The sequence below is a fragment of the Schistocerca nitens genome, chromosome 4, assembly GCF_023898315.1.
Source record: "Schistocerca nitens isolate TAMUIC-IGC-003100 chromosome 4, iqSchNite1.1, whole genome shotgun sequence".
Classification (NCBI taxonomy): domain Eukaryota; kingdom Metazoa; phylum Arthropoda; class Insecta; order Orthoptera; family Acrididae; genus Schistocerca; species Schistocerca nitens.
In genome coordinates this window covers 922,613,584-922,633,564 of record NC_064617.1, presented here as the reverse complement: position 1 = coordinate 922,633,564, position 19,981 = coordinate 922,613,584, and the positions used below count along the sequence as shown (strand labels likewise).

General features: G+C 38.4%; 1 protein-coding gene across 2 annotated transcripts in view; it reads right to left on the bottom strand.

The window, feature by feature from the left end:
- Positions 1-6,603: 6,603 nt before the first annotated feature.
- LOC126253546 (zinc finger protein 501-like) overlaps positions 6,604-19,981 on the bottom strand; it is a 52,475-nt gene continuing 39,097 nt past the window's right edge. For both annotated transcript variants that reach the window (XM_049954950.1, XM_049954951.1), the window contains one exon: positions 6,604-7,673. In XM_049954950.1, the coding sequence (XP_049810907.1) occupies positions 7,011-7,673 (663 nt within the window). In that variant the 3' untranslated portion in view covers positions 6,604-7,010. The remainder of the gene's footprint in view (positions 7,674-19,981) is intronic.

Below are 19,981 nucleotides of genomic sequence, written 5' to 3'. Positions count from 1 at the left end.
AATGGTCTAACATAAAACAAGAGTTGTTTAAACAAAAACAGGTTTGAGAAGGTGAAATCCTGGCTTGATGATACCCCCTCCCACTCTACCTTTTCTCTGATTAGCTCTCATTAATTTCAAGTTTGTTTACTCTTCTCACATCTGCCCTTATGAGTCTTCTGTGAAACAAAATTTCTTTTATGCACTATATGATATATAGCACTCCTTAACAGCAGATTCTTCAATAAAAATCTGTTTCACCCAAAAATGAGAGGAGGACTATTTCTTTTCTATTAAGTTTATGTATTTTCTTATAGATGGTGTTGTCTGCATGTATGTTAATAGATGTGACTCAATATAAGTGCTTTAGCAATTAAAATCTTGGGTAATATTCCTGGTTCATTTCAATTCCACAAACAATATCTTAGGCACAGGTATTGGCAAAGAGCTTACCATCAATGAAAACTGGCACTAATTATGTCATACTAAAGTGTTTAAATTTTCTCCATTATTGAAAACAAAACAAAAACAAAAGATCTTTAATGTAATTTAACTCTTATGTGTGTCTTTACTCTGTAGTTCGACATTTCATATCATTTTGTTTAAAAACATACTTGAATGCTGAATGAAATACTTTGACTAAAGATTAAAACTGATGATTTTCACAGCAAGTATACTGCTCCTGCTACTACAACAACAACAACTACTACTACTACTACTAGTAGTAGTAGTAGTAGTACTGCTGCTGGTGTTGCTTCTTCCCAGAGATGCTAAGTCTATATGGTTTATAACAGTGTGTCTAACAAACCAAAAGAAGTGGAGAAGAAGGAAGTTGGAAAAGAAACTTGTGGGTCAAACCCTGAGGCACGATGAAATAGCTCACAGGCAGTGGACTGTCTATGGAAGCCAACATATAAAAAAAGAGTTACAATAACAGAAAAATTTTAATTTGACATCAAGAAATCAACATCCATATTTTGTTTCTTAAAATGTTCCAGATGGCCAGTCACAAGCAAGTCACATTATAACATCTTTCAAGTTCAAAACTTTGTTGCAAGTTTATCATGTATCACAAACATTTAAGACTTGCATGGTAGTTTTTTTGCACATAACAAAATATTTTATCATGTCCCATTGGTTTAGTGTACTGTACCAGTTTATTGGGCAAGAACATAATATAAGAGATTTCTTACGAAAAGTAAGTTATACATTGCCTGCAAAATTCATCGTTTGCCTACTCATGGGAGATCATAATCGTTCTACAGCTTGTAGCTGAAAGGAATAACAAACACAAAGGCCAAATAGTACTGCCACGGAGCTCTGAACACACTCAACCATGTCTCCTACATTGGTAAAGAGTGATCTCAACTGTTGGATAATGACAGTTGTGCACACTATGCAGAAAACTGAATTGCCACTGATTATTCTGACTGCCTGGCATAAACTTCTTCAAATACTATCTTAGACAACATTCAAAAAAGAAGGAACAATGATAGTTTCTAACCAATCAATAAGGACTCAAACAATTAAACTTGCAAATGGCTCAAGATTCTTGCACAAAACATTTCACTGCTAAACTAACAAAAATAAAGAGTTCAGCTTTCCTGAAAAATGAATTTCTATGGTATTAAGAAGCTTTTGAAATGTGGTGCTACAGGAGAATAATGAAGATTAGATGGGTAGGTCAGGTAACAAACGAGGAAGTACTGAACAGCATTGGGGAGAAAAGAATTTCTGACACAACCTGACTAGAAGATGAGTAGGATGCATTCTGAGACGTCAAGGAATCACCAATTCAGTATTGGAGGGAAGTGTTGGGTGATAAAAATTAGAGAGACAGAGAGAGAGACCAAAAGATGAGTATGGTAAGCAGATTCATATGGATGTAGGGAGCATTAGTTATTCAGAGATGAAGAGACTTGCACAGGATAGAGTAGCATGGAGAGCTGCATCAAACCAGTTAAAATTAAAATCTAAAACAGTCTTGATCGCAATCTTGTTAAAATATTTATTGGAGTAAGTGACTGGTTTCGACTCTATGAAAGAGTCATCTTCATACTCCAGACCGGTAGATGGACACTGCTAGATGAGTTCCGTCAACACTTGTGTAACTGATCTTTCATAGAGTTGAAACCGGTCACTCACTCCAATAACTATTTTAACAAGATTGCGATCAAGGCTGTTTTAAATTTTAATTTTAACCACTTTTAAGATAGCTGAATATGTTTTCAAAAATCAAACCAGTCTTCGGACTGAAGACCACGACCACCACCACCACCACCACCACCACCACCAACAACAACAACAACATGGTATAAAGGCCAGCTGCTGTACAACAATTTGTCTATGGAACAACAGCTTACATCCAACTATCAGCGATACAATGAAATTACACACTTTATGGTCTGCCAGCTGACAACACATTTTCAAAACTATGTAGTCTGGAATGTTATGTCTGAACACTGAATGTAGTTCTCGACACTATGACTTTAAGACATCATGATAATAGTTTCCACTTAATAATAAGAAAGAAACACCACCACTGTCAACCAAAGTTAAATTTCACAACCAATCTAGGTAGCAGTAGTTCTAAAAGAAAGCTTGTGACAATTCAAGTTGGTGTATTTTCCTATCCAGTAAGAACCCGTTAATTTCAGATGTTCAAGATAGTCCACGTAGCTTCCATGTTGCAGCTAACAAGGTTAAGGATTAAGGGTATTGAAGAAGACAGAAACTGGGTTCTGTATTTCAGTTGTTAAAAATGGATGTAGCTTTACTACGTCCATCCACCTGTTTCTATTGCTCAAGCTAATCATACTGAGATGGACATATGGCCTAATCTATAACCAGTCACAAAAGCATACAACTTGCTGAAAATCAAGTGTAAAATATTTTAAAGGGAAGCCAAAAAAACACTGTGTGACAAATCATTCACGTCTTGCAGTATTGTACTGTCGTTCAGAATAACTGTCCAATGTTTTTTAAGCCACCTTAAAATGAGAACCAGTCTCCCAATCTTGAAACTGTTTTCTCCATACACTATTTTAAACTTTCTTCTTACAAAAACAACATTTGCTGTTTATGTCACACACAAAAGTTGTCTTCTGCAAACAGTAAATGTGTGTTGAAGTAGTAAGGTTCTCAATTATTGCCCATGCCCATACTATTGGCTTCCATCACAATTTGCAAAACTGTTATCAAACAAAGTTAAATCCATCAATTTTACCTATTTTTTCTATGGTTCTCTCTCTGACAATATTAAAGGGGGTGACTCAAGGATTTCACTTTTTATAAATTTCACACTACGCAAATCAATAACATGACTCACTACGAATTAATTTACATGAGTTGACTGATTTTAATAATTATTATTTAAATATTATTACTATTATCATCATCATCATCATTATTAGTAATAAAGGGTGTGGCAGTGTTCATAGCGTAATTTGACTAGTGTAGTACAATGATGTACTGCAGGAATGCACACCAGCTCGTGCCGCATTCGCGTACTAATGAACTGCCATTTCGAGTGTGACAGTGATATGAAGCAGTGGAATGTACAGCATTGTGCCTTTGGTGTTGAAAGTTATTTCAAGCATAACACCTCTGTTATTGCTACCCAGTGTCTATTTCGGCAACATTTCAACTTGGGATGTCATGGGAAAGTGCCAGATAGACGGACCATTGTGAGGTGGGTACGTGCATTTCGAACAACAGGTTCTGTTTGCAATGGTAAACCAGGAAGAAGAGAAAGAAATGTGTGGACACCAGAAGCCATGGAAAATGTTCATGCTGCACCATTGCGTAGCTCAAAAATATCTGCTCATCGTCATGCGCAAACTGTGCATATGTCCGATCGCTCATTCAGGAGAATATTGCATGAAGATCTCCATTTTCACCCATGTAAGCTGCAGCTTGTTCAGGAAATTAGACCTCATGACTGGGTTTCACGTGAAACATTCTGCTTAATCATGCGCGATTTCCTTTGCCAAAATCCACAAATGTTGCACACCATCCTGATATCAGATGAAGCTCATTTCAAGTTATGTGGTTCAGTGAACAAACAGAATATGCATTATTGGAGTGATGTAAACCCACATGAAGTGCACATCAAGCCCTTGCACCTTTCTCGTGTCACAGTGTGGTGTGGAGTTGCTTCGTTTGGGATTATTGGCCCTCACGTCTTTGAGGATGACAGCGGTGTGGCTGTAACTGTCACCAGTGAACGCTACCTGAAGATGCTGCAAGACTTCGTTCTTCTGCAATTAGGTATGGTCGATGAGGATGTGGAACAATTAAGGTTTCAACAAGACAGAGCAGCATCGCATACAGCCAAAATTTGCATGGACTTCTTGTGACAGACATTTCCTGGTAGAGTAATTTCCCGTTCTGGTGACATTTCCTGGCTGCCTCGCTCACCTGACCTTTCATGTGCAGACTTTTTCCTTTGGAGCTAAATGAAGCAAGAAGTGTTCCGAACATTGTGCCACCATTCCTGAGTTGAAGGATCACATCAGAACTGCTGTCAGTAATTTCCCAGGGAATACGTTACACAGAGTTATGGAAAGCTTCCAATGCCGCTTGGATGAAGGTGTCGTGCAGAGGGGGCATCATTTGACAGGAGTCATACTCAAAAAGTAATCCATGCAATGGACAATGACTTACACATTAGTAAATGGTATACCTTTAACTATTAATTGACATAAGAGGTAATAAGTAAATTACGACATAAGAGGTAATAAGTAAATTACAGTTACTGGCTGTTGGTGTGTTTTTAATACCCTGCTATGAATGCTGCCACAACCTGTACTAATAACCCTTTGTGTAATGGGCTAATATCGGCAAAAAAATGTGTGTCTTAAAAATTTTATTTTACATTCACAATCTGCATATTGAAATTGTGAACAAATCATCGACAAATGTAGACACATGGTTAACTGGAAAAGGACTTAATTTGTCTCTGTAGTTTTTTTTTTTCAAAAGTAGCTTAATTTTTAAATGGCTCAACACAACAGGTACAAAACCAATAACATTAAACTTTTCAAAATCATTGTGAAATCCTAATGATGATACACAAGTTCTGATAGTGCCAGCAATACCTCCGAAGACATTGTGAGTCGCTATCATGAAGCAATTCTGAGACTAAACAGAACTCTCTCTCTAAGTACAACAAAGATGCTTAATTCATACACTAAAGAGCTAAACCTTAATGGAAAACGAACGATATTAGGTAACAGAACAATGACACTAGTTGGATATTCCATCAAAGAGGTGACAGAAACCATGTCTAAACTCAGCAAATAGTACAAGAAAGTTTGAGATCTGCAAATCACACATGTAAGTAATTATCAATTTATCATGCAGCCAAATAAATTTAATAAATTAGTTAGTCATGTCTGGCATCTGTTTCGTAGCAATAATGATGACTCCAATACTTAGAGCAGTTCATTACAGGAATACATAATTCATCCTTAAAAAACAGGTACAAACTAGCTGCAAATTTCCTCAGCCAGAAAAAGTAGTTGAAGTAAAGGAGTGTCAGTATGAAGATGAGTATAGACTAACAACTGATGAGCTAATAATAAAAACTGAGTCATGTTCAGTAGAACTCTGTGGCTGCCCTAAAAATTTTATCAAAATACCATAAGAAAACTGGGAGAAAATATTTGCCAGCCACAGCAAAATGGAGTGAGCAATGAAAACTGTCTTTGTAGTGGGTCATAAGAATTTATACAGACGGAAATCCATCTCATCACAATATGACAAGATCTAACTTACAGCAAGATGGAAAGGGAGACGATCACATGGGTTGTAAGAAGTTCTTCACACTCTGCACTATTGATGGAAACTCCTACTGAAATGGGAAAATTAATAAAGTTGTTCCTCCTGTTGACAAATGAGGTAAACATGTGCCCTATAAGAAGCCAAGTACCGAAAAAGAACTTACTACTGGTAATTTCATAAAGAAATTCCCTGCATACAAATTTTATCATCATAATAAAGATCCATGCTCGACATATTCAGACCTACAATGAATCTGCCCATTATATACAATCTTTATAAATGTAAAGCTGAGAAAACTATTCCTGTATTATTGTAAGTACTTTCGCAAATATTTAATACTCTGTTCAATCTACATTTGATCACCCAGGAAAAGATATTTGTTGGCAATGAGAAAAACTGCACTGCCAACAGAACTACTACTCAAAAGGTGTAGTAGCAGAGCTATTACAGAAGAAAAGGAAGAGTATCTTGTGGATCTTTTGCAGTATGTGCCTCCAGTGCACCATGATTGTTATAACAACCTAAAGAGAGAAAATGACCGATACTGGATGCCAAGTTTATTACAATGATGGATCTGGATAAATGGGTTTTGTTTTTCTAGAGTGTTGTGACTAATTACTTCAAAAAACATTATTCAAGAAGTTTTGTACAACAATACATGGCAAACATTTGGAATTATGATTAAAATTGATTAAAATATTTTTACTAGTACCTTGAAAAAATATTTAAATATTTGTAATCCCTTCATATTCACAATAAATGAAAGACAGGTTTGTTACATCTTGTGTTGATTTTTCTACAAGACTGAAACTTTGGAGCTAATATTCCATTTACATATAAATGTAAGTTAGGCACCGATGGCTCTGAGCCACACAAACATACATTTTTTTTCTTCTCGCAATTAATGTACCTTAACTGTAGCTGCAACAAAGAAAACTGAAGCAGTCTTTTTGAGTGTACACAGAGTGCCTTATATTATCATCACGTGTGGTTTACTACAGTAATTCTGAGTTGTGTGTTAATGTACAGAATATGCAAGTCAAGAATAATTATCTGTTTATTCAGTATTCTATAATTTCATGAATACAAAAATAATAAATAAAAAATAATGAAATATCCTTTGGTATTACAAAAAGATCATTTAAGCTCCTTTTTTAGTGTTTGAAAAATAAATCTCTTAAAACATTATAACAGTGTCATTACTAGACCTAAATTCCAATAGAATACTCTCTGTGCAACAAAGTACATTACGATGTGAGTTCTTCTAAAAGTGCCTCTGCAGATCTACCCTCTTTCCGAAACCTGTCCATATATGTTTTTGGTACTGTCCATTCCAATAATATCTCAACATTCTTTTTCAGTCTTTCACCTTCATCAATGTCTTTCTCAGAACATGGTTTTCTACCAGACATCTCTATAGATTCACAAAGCACATCATCTACAAGACGCTTGCCAAATCTTAGTTGCTCCAGCCTTTCTGGAGTTGAAATCTTCTTCAGAAGTATTGCCAGTAACATTCTCATCTTAGCAACAGGCATGGGAGGTACAAGAGACTTCTCTTTATCTTCTTCGTTTTCTTTTCCCGTGTCAGAAGACCCAGCAAAATTTTTTGTATTATCGACTACCTCTCCTTTGCAGTTCTGCTTGTGAGCTTCTAGTTCATCTTTCTTCTTGAAAAATTCTTGGCAGCGAATACACATGTAAGGTTTTGATGTTTTATGGATGCACAACATGTGCTTCTTGAGATGAGGCAACTGAACAAATGAGGCAGAAGGGCAGAGCAGGCACTTGAACGGTTTCTCACCTGTATGGCCTCGAACATGCATCTTGAGAGCAGAAGAGTGAGCAAAGCCTTTTTTGCACACTTTGCATTTGTAAGGTTTTTCTCCACTGTGAATACGTTCATGAACCTTGTAAAAAGAGAAAGTAAAAGGCCATTATTACTGTAGGATGGATTTGATATAGTAGATTAGTAAATGCTAACATATTGTGCAGTTCCATACAGAAGAAAAGTGCCTTTCACAACCATCAACTCCATGACTGTGGCAGTAAAAAAATAATGATAGTCATCATGATAAAATTCAAACTATTAAACAATGTTAGCAGTTTCAGTCATTTGAACTTAAATACACTGTCCAGTCACTCTAATGTAGTCTCCTGCCAAAAGCCTGAATAACCACCTTTTGTAGTTTGGAAAACTGGGAGACAAGCAATAAGAGAGTCAATGATGTTCTGGAAGGTACTGACAGGGATATGGAGCCACGCTGACTCCAGTGCTGTGGCCAGCTGCGTCTCAGTTGAGGATCCGTGGCGTGAACACACTGATCGAGGTGGTCCCTCAGATTCTTGGTCAGGTTTAAACCTGGGGAGCCTGGTGGCACTCTTTGGAGCACGCACGAAAACTGCGAGCTGTGCGACACATTCCACTGTCCTGTTGGTCAATGCCATTGTGCTGAGGAAAAACAGTTGGTCCACTGTGCCTTCCAGAATGAAAATATCACCTAGGGAATGTCATGGCAACATTATCCAGAACCATAATATTCCTTCCTTGTTTTTGTTCAGAAGTTTCACACTATACATGCCTATGGCCATCTGCCTGATGGGGCATAAAATGTGATTTATCTGAAAATGCCACCTGCCACAACACAGTGGATGACCAGTTGCAATACCGGCACACGAATTTGAGTCTTTGTTACCAATGAACAGCAGTCAAGCACGGTTGCATGAATCGGGCACCTGCTGAGGAGGCTCACATGCAGCAATGTTCACTGAATGGTCATTGAGGAGACACTGTTGGTGGCCCCTTGGTTCATCCAGGTGGTCAGTTTCTCAACAGCTGCAATTGTGTTCACCTGTACACATCTCCACAGTCATTGTTCTCCTCTGCCATCTATCACCTGTGGTGCACCACACTTGCTTTGGTGACAGTTTTGGATAATGCCATTTTGCCACGCATGATATACTTTAACCACAGTGACGTGCAAACAGTTTACAAACCCAGCCATTTTGGAAATGCTTCCACCCTTGGCCTGGAAGTCTATGACCATTCCCTTTTGGAAATCAGATAAATCATTCTGTGTTCACATTGCAGCAATAACTGCACTGTTTTCTGCTAGCCTTTTTGTTTGTGGGTGTGACCTGCACTTTCTTCTAATCACTGGGCACATATTTTCATTTGAAGGATCTACAGTGAATTATAGTTAAAAATGGGAGATAATTCAGCAGCAAATTCAGTACAGATTCTGACAGACTCTGTCATGCCATGGAGTCTTGTTTAATTTTAACTGTTTTAATTGTTTCTCAACTTTACTGACACTAATATCACTCATCTTTGTAGTAGTGCACCAGTTAAAATGAGGCAGCACTTCTGTACCTTCCTTTGTAAAGGTATACCTAAAAACAGAGTTGAGCAGTTTTCTTTTCCTTGGCTACCCTCAATATCAGTTCCCATGTTAACAATGAGCATCTTGACACAAACTTTGGTGCCAATGAAAGAATTTTCATGAGAGCTGAATTTCTTTGGGTTTTGTGATAGATATTTTGATAAGATTTTGCTACAATAGTCACTCAAGGCTTCATGCACTGCCATCTTGACAGTCGAACACACACCATTGATCATCTCATTATCTATAACCGTATGCTTTGTTTTACAGCTAACATAAGTTTCTTTACAGTGACTGTATACCAAGGACCTTCTATCCCATCATTAACTGTTTTATTAGGTACACACCTATCCAGTGGATGGTTAACTATTCTTTTAAACTTGAGCCAAAGCTCTACTATATGCTCCAGCCCAAAGGTACACGTTTTGAGTTCCTCTTCAAGATACAAAACAACTGTCTGTTTATCTAGCTTACTGAACATGTAAAGCTTTGTACTTGTTTTAGCAGCCACTTGTATTTTATTAATCATTGTTACTGCAACTGCCTAATGGTCACTGATACCAGTTTCAATATGACACCTTCCACGAGGTTGGGTCTATTTATTGCCATTATATCTAATATATTTCCATCAGAACTAGACTTCTGAAATATTTGTTCCATGTGATTTGCAGAGAAAGCATTTAGTATTATTTTGTACGTATCTTGTCACAACCTCAACTTACAAAACTGCAATTATCTCAATTGTTTGTTGGACTGTTAAAGTCTCCTGCAACGGTGACAGTATGATTGAGGAACATATGTACTAATGTGTTGAGGGTTTCTTTTAAGTTTTCAGCTACATCTACGGGTGAGTCTGGGGGGCAGAAGAGCCCAGTTGTGTCCACTGCTGATTCCTTGATACTGAGTCTTTCCCAAACAATCTTGTCATCAGCTTCAATTTCACTTCTGTGGATTTTTGTTTCTTGTCTCGTCAGATAAATACACCACCTCTTGAGAGTTTATGTTAAACAGCCTCTGACTTTCAGAATTTTTCACTTTGAAGCACAAATTATGGGAGAACAATAGCAAGTTATTAAGGTACTGAGCAGAAAAGAGGAATAATATGAGTTTTCATGGCACCCAAGATTATATATGAGACATAACCTAGGTCTTTCACATGGCGCAGTGATTAGTTACATTAATCATGCATACCTGTCTCTCTGAAATCAACAGTCTTTGAGAAATTGTGGAATTTCTGTGGAAGTTCTTTGTTACATATAGTTCTGTTCTACTACTTACTATTTACACAAAACAGCACCAACTCAAAGTAACACAGCCTCTGCTTCATACGTTCCATGCATATACTATACACTTAGGTATTATTCATTCCGTCTATAAAGTTTACCAATGAAGGCATGCTGGCAGCCTCTATACATTGAATGCATGTCCTTTCTTAAGTAAGCAATCTGGATGCATCTTGGGCTGTCACCTGTCACTTTGTTTTGTTCAGAACTTATGTTAAAATTAATGTTTAAATATATGCTCAAATGAACTGCACAGTAATGTTCAGTGATTAACCTCTTTTAAAAGGACTTTCCTGATCAGTTTTTTTTTGGATACAGCCTGGTGAAAGTAATTCGAAGTACCGTACTGCTGATTTCTGTCCGTGTATGAATACATCCAAATCAGCACTCTGCTGCTGTTCAAAAGCAGCTAAAGCATTGGCACTGAAGAAAACTGCTTCAGTCTTATAAATTATTAAATCAAATATTGCCAAGTGTACTGATATATTCAGTTTACTTGCCCTAAAAATAACATACATGACTAAGCACCTGCCTGGAGTGAGGAAGCCACTTGAGTCCATTAATCTTAAAAGATCTTCACAGTAGAGCCTCTATCTGTATCAGAATTTCCAGTGTGTAAAAAAAGTGTAGAATCACCGTGGGTCAAACTCTACATAAAATTGTACATTTCTCATCTGGAAACTTGGTTAAGAGATTGGAAAAAAGCAAAGGATAATCACTGCCATACTAAACACTGCCTAATATTTCCTGTAAGTTAAATCAAGGAAATAAAAAAAAGCTAGTAATCTTTTGGTTTTCAGAATGTTAATAAAGACAAATTATAAGTATTGCTAGCAAATATGGAGCAAGTTGATGTTAATCAAAGTAACAGACAAATTATATGTGATATGTCACTGACAAGACATCCATAATTAGTGACACAAAATTTAATTACACCTTCACACCAATGTATAACTCCTAAAACATATTTGGTAATTATTAAAAATAATTAACACTACTTTTGCTTTCTTACTTACCATGGATACATCACACTTATGATTATGTGTCCTGTAAACTAGATATTTTGTCACACAAATGCCCAACATAAATATTTCACTCAAAAAATATTTTTACAAATGTTGTATGTTAAACCTTCACCATGATATATTCAAATATTGTTCTTTTAGTGAATGTGCATATCGGTATTTGGGAGAACAGGACTAAGCAGGACCTGATTCCCAATGTTAATTTGTGCTGTTAACATGCAAATATGCTAAGTGAGAAACCGATTGAGGTGATTATATGAAAAATTAATTGGAGTTCAGTCTCAGTAATAGCTGAAGAAGCACAAACCCGATTTACAAACTGTAAGAAAAATTATCTACATGAAGACCAAGCTGAAACAGATACCATGCTAAAAGATGCTGTGATGATCCACTTCTAAAGACCAAAGTGTGACTAAAGAATTTTCTAAGCTGACCTCCACCATTTAGAAATAACAACACCATATTTGATGATCGACCAGAGCATCACAATTAGAGAACCACACCCATGTCCATGGAAATACTAAGTTGGTGTGAGCTCTTACTGATCATGTTACTCACATGACGGGATGCCATTTCCTAATAATGATGAACTGTGATGATATCGCTACTGCTCACTTGACAGTTGTGGAGAAATCAAAGAATCACAGCCAGCACAACTCCGAATAACTCTATGACTGCTGAAAATAAAATTCTTAGATAAGACCTGCATATCTCAGCAAATAAAAAAGGAGTAAAAGGCCCTTCTGTAGTATATCAGGGAAGGCGACAATGAAGTGTGAATGAATACCGGTACTTATGTTTCTCCAAACTTAATGACACTTGAGACAACAATGAGAGCAACTGCAATGTTGAAAGAGAATAAGCAATAATTAAAAATCTTCTGGAGACCACTTGTAGAAACTACGTGTACCAATAAATTACAGCCAGAATACACTGTTTCTACATTAAAGGTTCAAACAATATGTAATAAAGGAAAATTAAGCCATACAATAAGAACAAGCTGTAAAAAGGTAATTTTTTGTGTTTCCTTCTATTGCACAACTAGCATCAATCTACAATTACAAACTCATAATTATTGAAAACATCACTGATGTGAAAGCACATCTTTCTGCCAAACGAAAATCGTATGTCAGAACAGTACTCAATTCAAGTTTTTTTCCATCTGTGGCTGTCAAGGCATAACACATGTTCCACATTCATAATTTTTACCATGTACCTCTCTCCTACTTTGAAAATTCTACAGTAATTGTGAGTGTGGGTTGCAAGTCATGAGAAGATAGTACAAATTGTACACAAAAGTAAAGAGTCTAGGTCCAAGTCCTTGTTTGACACACACATTGCTGGTCAGTGATAGATTCATTCTGGAATTTGATCTGGGGCTGTTTGGTGAGGAGGGGAGATAAATGTGTAATTATTATATAAATGTGAACATGAAAGTCCCCACAACTAATTTGACTAATTAACCCTAATCTTGAGTCTTTTATGAACTAAACAAATATGTTCATAATTATTACAATCATCATCATCAAGCTTTGATATCTCCCTCTACACCACCTCCCCCTCCCCTTCCAAAAACCAATCTCTCTCTCTCTCTCTCTCTCTCTCTCTCTCTCTCTCTGTCTTACGCCCCCCCCCCCCCCCCCCCCCACACACACACACCTACTTGGTGTGGTCCTAGCTAGCTTTTCTTTACGACATTTATCTTCTACAATAATTTTTAGTTTGTAATAACATGTGATGAATTCTCACTTTCAACTGATTTACCAGTATCTGACTGTTTATTCTTATATGGCCAATCTGGTGTTTTGCATGGAATCAGATGGGAGCAGTTTCCTATTTTATATTGGCAGAACAATGGTGGCTGAAATAAGTATCCACCTGGTGTCACAGTAAATCATCTTTTACAGCACAAGAACCAGGCTGTCCACTTCCTCATTCAACTCACGAACATCTATTCACCATATATATTGCAGATATCTTCATGTGAAATATCTCTCTCTCTAGCAGACAATACTGCTAACTAAGCTGCGTCCTAAAATTCCACAGCATTTATTATGGGAAGGATGCAAATAAAGATCCTAACCGATTTTTCACCTGCTAATTTATTACAATCAGAAATAACAAATCATTTTACTTTTGTGTACATCAGTGAGTCAGGAGGAAAGCAACGTGATTTGAGGGGATGATAGTTTTAGTGATTCTGAATAAAAAGTCACATGAACTTACGTCCTGTTGCTAACACAGTTCCTGAGGAAACTAATGAAAATAATGGGGAACAAGACAAGTGCAGGTGATAGTCAATGAAACATTCAAATCTCATGTTTTGTTTTATTGTATACATTTCCCCATAAAAGACGTTCAAAAAGTCCACCAAGAACTGCAATGTGAGTTTGCAGCTCCTGTAGACAGCTGCTATATTGCCCTTTTGATCTCTTTCATACAGTCCTTTATTTGTGCACACACATGGAAAATATGAGCGAGATGTTCCTCCTCTGTGTGCACATTAAAATGGTCAGTAAGGTGCTGAAACTTTGGGAACAGTAAAATGTTGCCATCAAAATTATTTTTATGTACATTTTAATATGTATAGCATCAGCAGTCAGGCATTCAATAATTCATTGGTAAATTGTTGACAAATATTTGTATCTGTCATTACACTCACACACTATTGGAAAATGAAAAATAAACACCAAGAGTTCATCAACCTGGCAGAGCGAAATTTTATTGACACTCTCTTGAGGACACACACAACAAACGGTCACACCGAGGGTGCCCTACACATCTGAGTACAATCAACAGAGTGCTTGAGATGTCAATGCTAGTGCCTTTTATGTCCTCCTTTTGCAGCAATGCAGGCTACAGTTCTCCAATGGAGATGATCAACTACACTAAGTCAGTATACCCTGCTTAAGGTGACCTTGTGGTTTTCATGTTGTATCTTTGTCTTGTCAAAGATTTCCTCCAATGAGTTTAAATCTAATACTATTAAATTCACAATGAGTACATTTAATTCAGTTTTAAATAGGGAAACTTCTTGTAGGGATATCAACAATGTAGGAAAAGATTGATTGCAACTTACCATAAAGAAGACACAATAAGCTGCGGACAGACACAATAAAAGACGCCTCTGGCAGCACATCCAGAATACAATAATCATGTGGAATTGAAGTAGCAATCTGGAGGGGGTGGGGAAGAGGAAGGGAGCAGTGTCAGAAGGTTGTGGAGCAGAGGGGTGGGGGAAAAAGGAGCAAAAAGGAGAGAAGCCAGGGAAAGGTGCATGGGTGCATTGGCATAGGGTGGCAAACAAAGAGGTGGAAGATGAGAATGGGAGGGAATGACAGGACAGAGGGGTGGAAACTGATGGAGGGAGGGTGGGGGGCAGTATGTTACCACTGGTTGAGGCCAAGATAATTACGGGAGTGGAGAATGTTTTGTAATGATAACTCTGATATGCGTATTTCCGAAAAACTGGTGGTGGCGGGGAGGATCCAGAATGGTTCAGGTAGTGAAGCAGCCACTGAAATCAAGTGTGTTGTGACCAGCTGCATGTTGTGGCACCGGATGGTCTACTTTGCTCTTGCCACAGTTTGGCAGTGGCCGTTCATCCTGGTTGACAGCTGGTTGGTAGTCACATCAATATAAAAAGCTGTGCAATGATTGCAGCAGAGGTAGTAAATGCCGTGGCTGTTTCAACAGGTGGCTCGGCCCCTGATGGGGTAGGATAAACTTGTGACAGGACTGGAATATGAAGTGCTGAGTGGGTGGATTGGGCAGGTCTTGCACCTGGGTCTTCCACAGGGATACAATCCTTGTGGCAAGGGGTATACGGATGGACTATGATGTCTTGGAGGTTGGGTGGGTAACAGAGCTCCACTTTTGGAGGGGTGGGAAGGATTATTGGTAGGATGTCCCTCATTCAAGTGCACAATGTAGGTAGTCAAAGCCCTGGTGAAGGGCACATTTCAGTTTTTCCATTCTGGGATGGTACTGGGTAATGAAGGGTGACTCCTTTGTGGATGGTTCTTGAGGGTGGTATGAGGATTGAGGGTATGAGGGGAAAAGACGCAGGAGACCTGTTTGTGGACTAGTTCTGGGGGACAGTGATTGTCTGCGAAGACCTTGGTGAGACCCACAGCATATTGGCCAAAGGAGTTCTTGTAACTGTAGATACACCATCCCTGGTTGGCCAGGCTGTATAGGAGGGAATTTTTGGTGTGAAAGGGACAACAGCTGTCAAAATGCAGATACCGTATTTACTCGAATCTAAGCCGCACTCGAATCTAAGCCACATCTGAAAAATTAGACTCGAAATCAAGGAAAAAAAATTTTTCCCGAATTTGAGGCTCGACATTCAAGTTGAAAGAAAAGTTTTAAGCCGCACCTCCAAATCGAAACAAAGTTGGTCCATTGTAATATGACACACAATTTATGTCGAATGAATGACGATACAGCTACAGTAGTTTGGTTCGAGTCATAAGCTAAGCAGTTAAGCTTTACCAGGTAGCCATTGCTATGAGTCAGGCGCTCCGTCCGTATTTATACGGGTACCATTCCTTTTTCACGTGCTTCGTCTGGTTTGAATTGACTGCTTATTTTTCTTTGATCTGATATGTGCCGTTCTCTTTGTTATAGGTATTTACGTCACTCTAAACTGAAAATGCATTACTGTACTGTGTCATGCATTGTTTGTCGCATTCTGATAATGAGTGTTTACGGCCTGTTGCCACTCACGGCACGACTTGCTTTTGTGCACGCTACCGCAGCTATCAATTTAAAAAAAGAGAGAGAGAGAGAGAGAGAGAGAGAGAGAGAGAGAAGAATCGTCTCCTTAGCAAAACAATGGCAAGAGACTGCTATTTGTTGTTACTTACACTGCAGCTTTCTTTGATAATGATCAACAAGAACCAAATAATAGAATGCGTATGATAGAAGATGTTCTGAACGAGAGTTTAGAGAAAATTTTTCTCCATTTGAAAATCTTTGCAGATGCCTCTTTAGTACATTACATTCTGCACAGAAATTAAAGTCATCTTAGATTTAAAAATCTAGTCAATTGCCGTGCTTCATTTCTGACTGTATCACTATTAGGCATAAGAATAATACGAATAGAAACACGACATGATATGTATATTCTTCCGCGTTTACTGTTGTCTCACTCTAGTTTCGTAGTTTATTAGGCAGACAGGATTTAAATGCGATATCAGGAAACACGAAAGAATACATGACAAAATGTTTATATTCGTATTATTCTTATGATGAAGAGAATAGTGCATGTGATTCACAATTCTTAAAAGTTCCTATTAGCAACCATCTCTCCTCACAGGTAGGAAAAAATTCAGAACGTAGAGTTGGTCATATTGATAAACATCCCAAACAGCCTTGCCAGTCGGATTTTCGTAGTACATTGAAATGCTGCTCATTCTAAGATGAACAATACGGAGTTTGTATTTACTTCGTTGGATAATGTATGAAAATGCAGTGGTCGAAACTCGGGGCGGAGAAAAAAAAGATCATCTTCCACCTTTTTTTTTTTTTTATTTTCTGACGCAGAGGTTTTGGCACCAGTATTTATCTTTCTGCCTGCAAAGCACGCCTGTGTAGCGCTACATATATTCGATGGCAGAAGTTGGTTGTGGCGGCACCTACCAACATTTTTCAGAACTTCCGCTTACTTTGCACTCGATTCTAAGCCGCAGGCGGTTTTTTGGATTACAAAAACCGGAAAAAAAGTGCGGCTTAGATTCGAGTAAATACGATACTGTTGGTGATTGGTGGGTTTTATGAGGACAGAGGTGCGGATGAGCCATCAGAGCTGCTTCTCTCCATTTTTTCTCCTTTTCTCCCCATCTCCCTCCCCCAAAACCTCCTGACACTGTGCCTGTTGGCACTCTAGCCATGCATATCCTGTCGCACAGCATTCCTCTCTCCACTCACCTGTACATACTGTACCTTCCCCTTCCCAAACCCTCCAGATTGATGCATCCATCCCACATGAAAGTTATCTTCTGGCCTGAGCTGCCAGAGTTGGTGGTGATGTGTGCATGAGATGTGCTTGCTTGTGTGTGTGTGCGAATGGTGTGCATTTTTCTTTTGCTGATGAAGGCTGTGGCCTAAAGCTTTGTGTAAGTGTCTTCTATTGTGCCTGTCTGCAACTTAATGTGTCTTCTTTATGGTAAGTAGCAACTTATCTCTCCTTACATTGTTCATTTCAGTTTTCCGATGAATGTTTTAGAACCAGTCATAATAATTCATCTGTATTCACAAGCTCTCAGTAATCACAACCTAGATCAAAAGTACAATAATTCTGGGGCTTCGATGATAGTTGAAGACCCGCATGAGACTTAAAAATCATCCATAAACCTAGCTACACCTGCAAGGTGTTCAGAAGAAATAACTACAGTTACTTGTAAAGATCAAAAGCAAGTGTGCTAGTCTTGTCCATTATTACTGTCACCTCTGCCAGTTTCTGGTTGCACGGGGACAGGGATTTTTCTTTGGCCTGGAGACATTGGGTCAGTCTTTCCCCAATCCTCCTAAATGGGCAGCAGCTGGAACCGACTAGGCTGACTTTAAGGGCGAGTAAATTCCCCAAGAAAGCTGGTGTTTTCTGACATTCTGAGCAGAGAAAGTTCAGGAAGTTCTGTCGCGAAACAGGACCTTATAGAAGTTCTATGAGTGGTGGCATGAAATGAGCAATGATCCTATATTCTATTCCTGATTTGGATTAGTTGGAAGGCCTGAACTCTAAGTAACTTCATGGCTAATTCTGGGAGCATCCAAAATCAAGGGACCTTCCATTGGACTTAGTGTGGTGTGGATGTTGTGTGCTCTCTGAGGCAGTGATTGTGTCCTTGCAATGTACTTCAGAAGTTGTGCAGAGACGATACTTTGTGATTGATAAAGTTATTTCTTACAATGAGAGATTTTAAAAGAGTCTTCCTATGCATGGGAGTGGATTTCAGATTGAACTAGTCTAGTTTTCTAGGCAAGTGTTGCTATTTAGCAAACATATAGGCACTCAATAGGCAGAGGCCTTGAATTAGGTTGTGGAGCCAAGTAGCTAGCTGGACAACGGTGTTTGGTGAACGAGGCAGACTTGGGGAGGTTTTCGTTGAGGACAGTAAATTATATTCATTTCCATGGAAATTTAAGTTTGGTGTTTTTGTGTCACTCGAAAGCAGTGAGTTGAACTGTTAGTGGTGAACAAATTCCAGTCCAGTGGTCAGATCTTTGAATCTTTCCTGAAAGCAGTTACACACAAGGCTTTTAATTAAGGACTTAAAGAGTTGTGAGAAGCACAACCCTGTGTTTAAGGTCAAGGTGACATTGGAGACTCTTATTTTGACCGATTTTATTTGAGTAGTGGGGCAGGGAATTGTTCTGGCTCCACCAATAAATGTTTCCAATTAAATCTGCAGAGCAGCGTGTCACATAATTTGCCTCATGCCAGGCATCACCAAGAGTACGTAGTTTCAAGACATAGCTATGAGTGTGACTTTGCACAACATCCAACATCACAGAGGTTTAAAGCCACAGACAAAAGAATGCTACATAATCATGGAAACATGCAACCAAAAAGGGCACTATATATGAAGAGTACAAGAAGTAGCTAAATGGACAATATTAATGAACTTCTTAAAAAATATTAAATTAAGTCATCTCCTGTTCCTCTACTGTTGTAGAATGTATCTCAGAAAATATAACATCACCAAAGAAGACATCAAATTTAGAACTGCAGATAACGCCATCAGTATGGAGGGTAATGTGTGCAAAACTGAAGTGCAAGTGGCACATCCACAAAAGGAGGATTTGGCATCCAGCACTGTACAATGTATTGGACAACATGATATGGAAATCTTACGAGGATGTTGTAGTGGGAATCAAATGGCAATCACCAGTTCCAATTATATCTGCTGAGAGAAAGCTGAGAACAAACTTACAAACAAATGAAACTTCAACTGTGAACACCTTTTGCAGAACAAGGCTGTCCAAAACATCTGGCCTGAAAGAACTGGGTGGTGGGTTACTAAGTCAATATTATCTAAAATGACATCCCTGTGTATGCACTCCATTAACAAAGGCTGTTGTTGTTTTTCCATATCCCAGCATTTTTCCTTCGGAATTGTGCATGCTTATGTCATCTTCTTCACATACAAATTTTGTGGCAAACTGAGTGATGTATGTCACAGGACCTACACAATATAAAATAATTTAGCCAGAGATTGAATGCTTTGGTGCTACATCACTGGGAATACTGTTGTTGTTGTGGTCCTCAGTCCTGAGACTGGTTTGATGCAGCTCTCCATGCTACTCTATCCTGTGCAAGCTTCTTCATCCCCCAGTACCTACTGCAACCTACATCCTTCTTAATCTGCTTAGTGTATTGATCTCTTGGTCTCCCTCTATGATTTTTACCCTCCACGCTGCCCTCCAATGCTAAATTTGTGATCCCTTGATGCCTCAAAACATGTCCTACCAACCGATCCCTTCTTCTAGTCAAGTTGTGCCACAAACTTCTCTTCTCCCC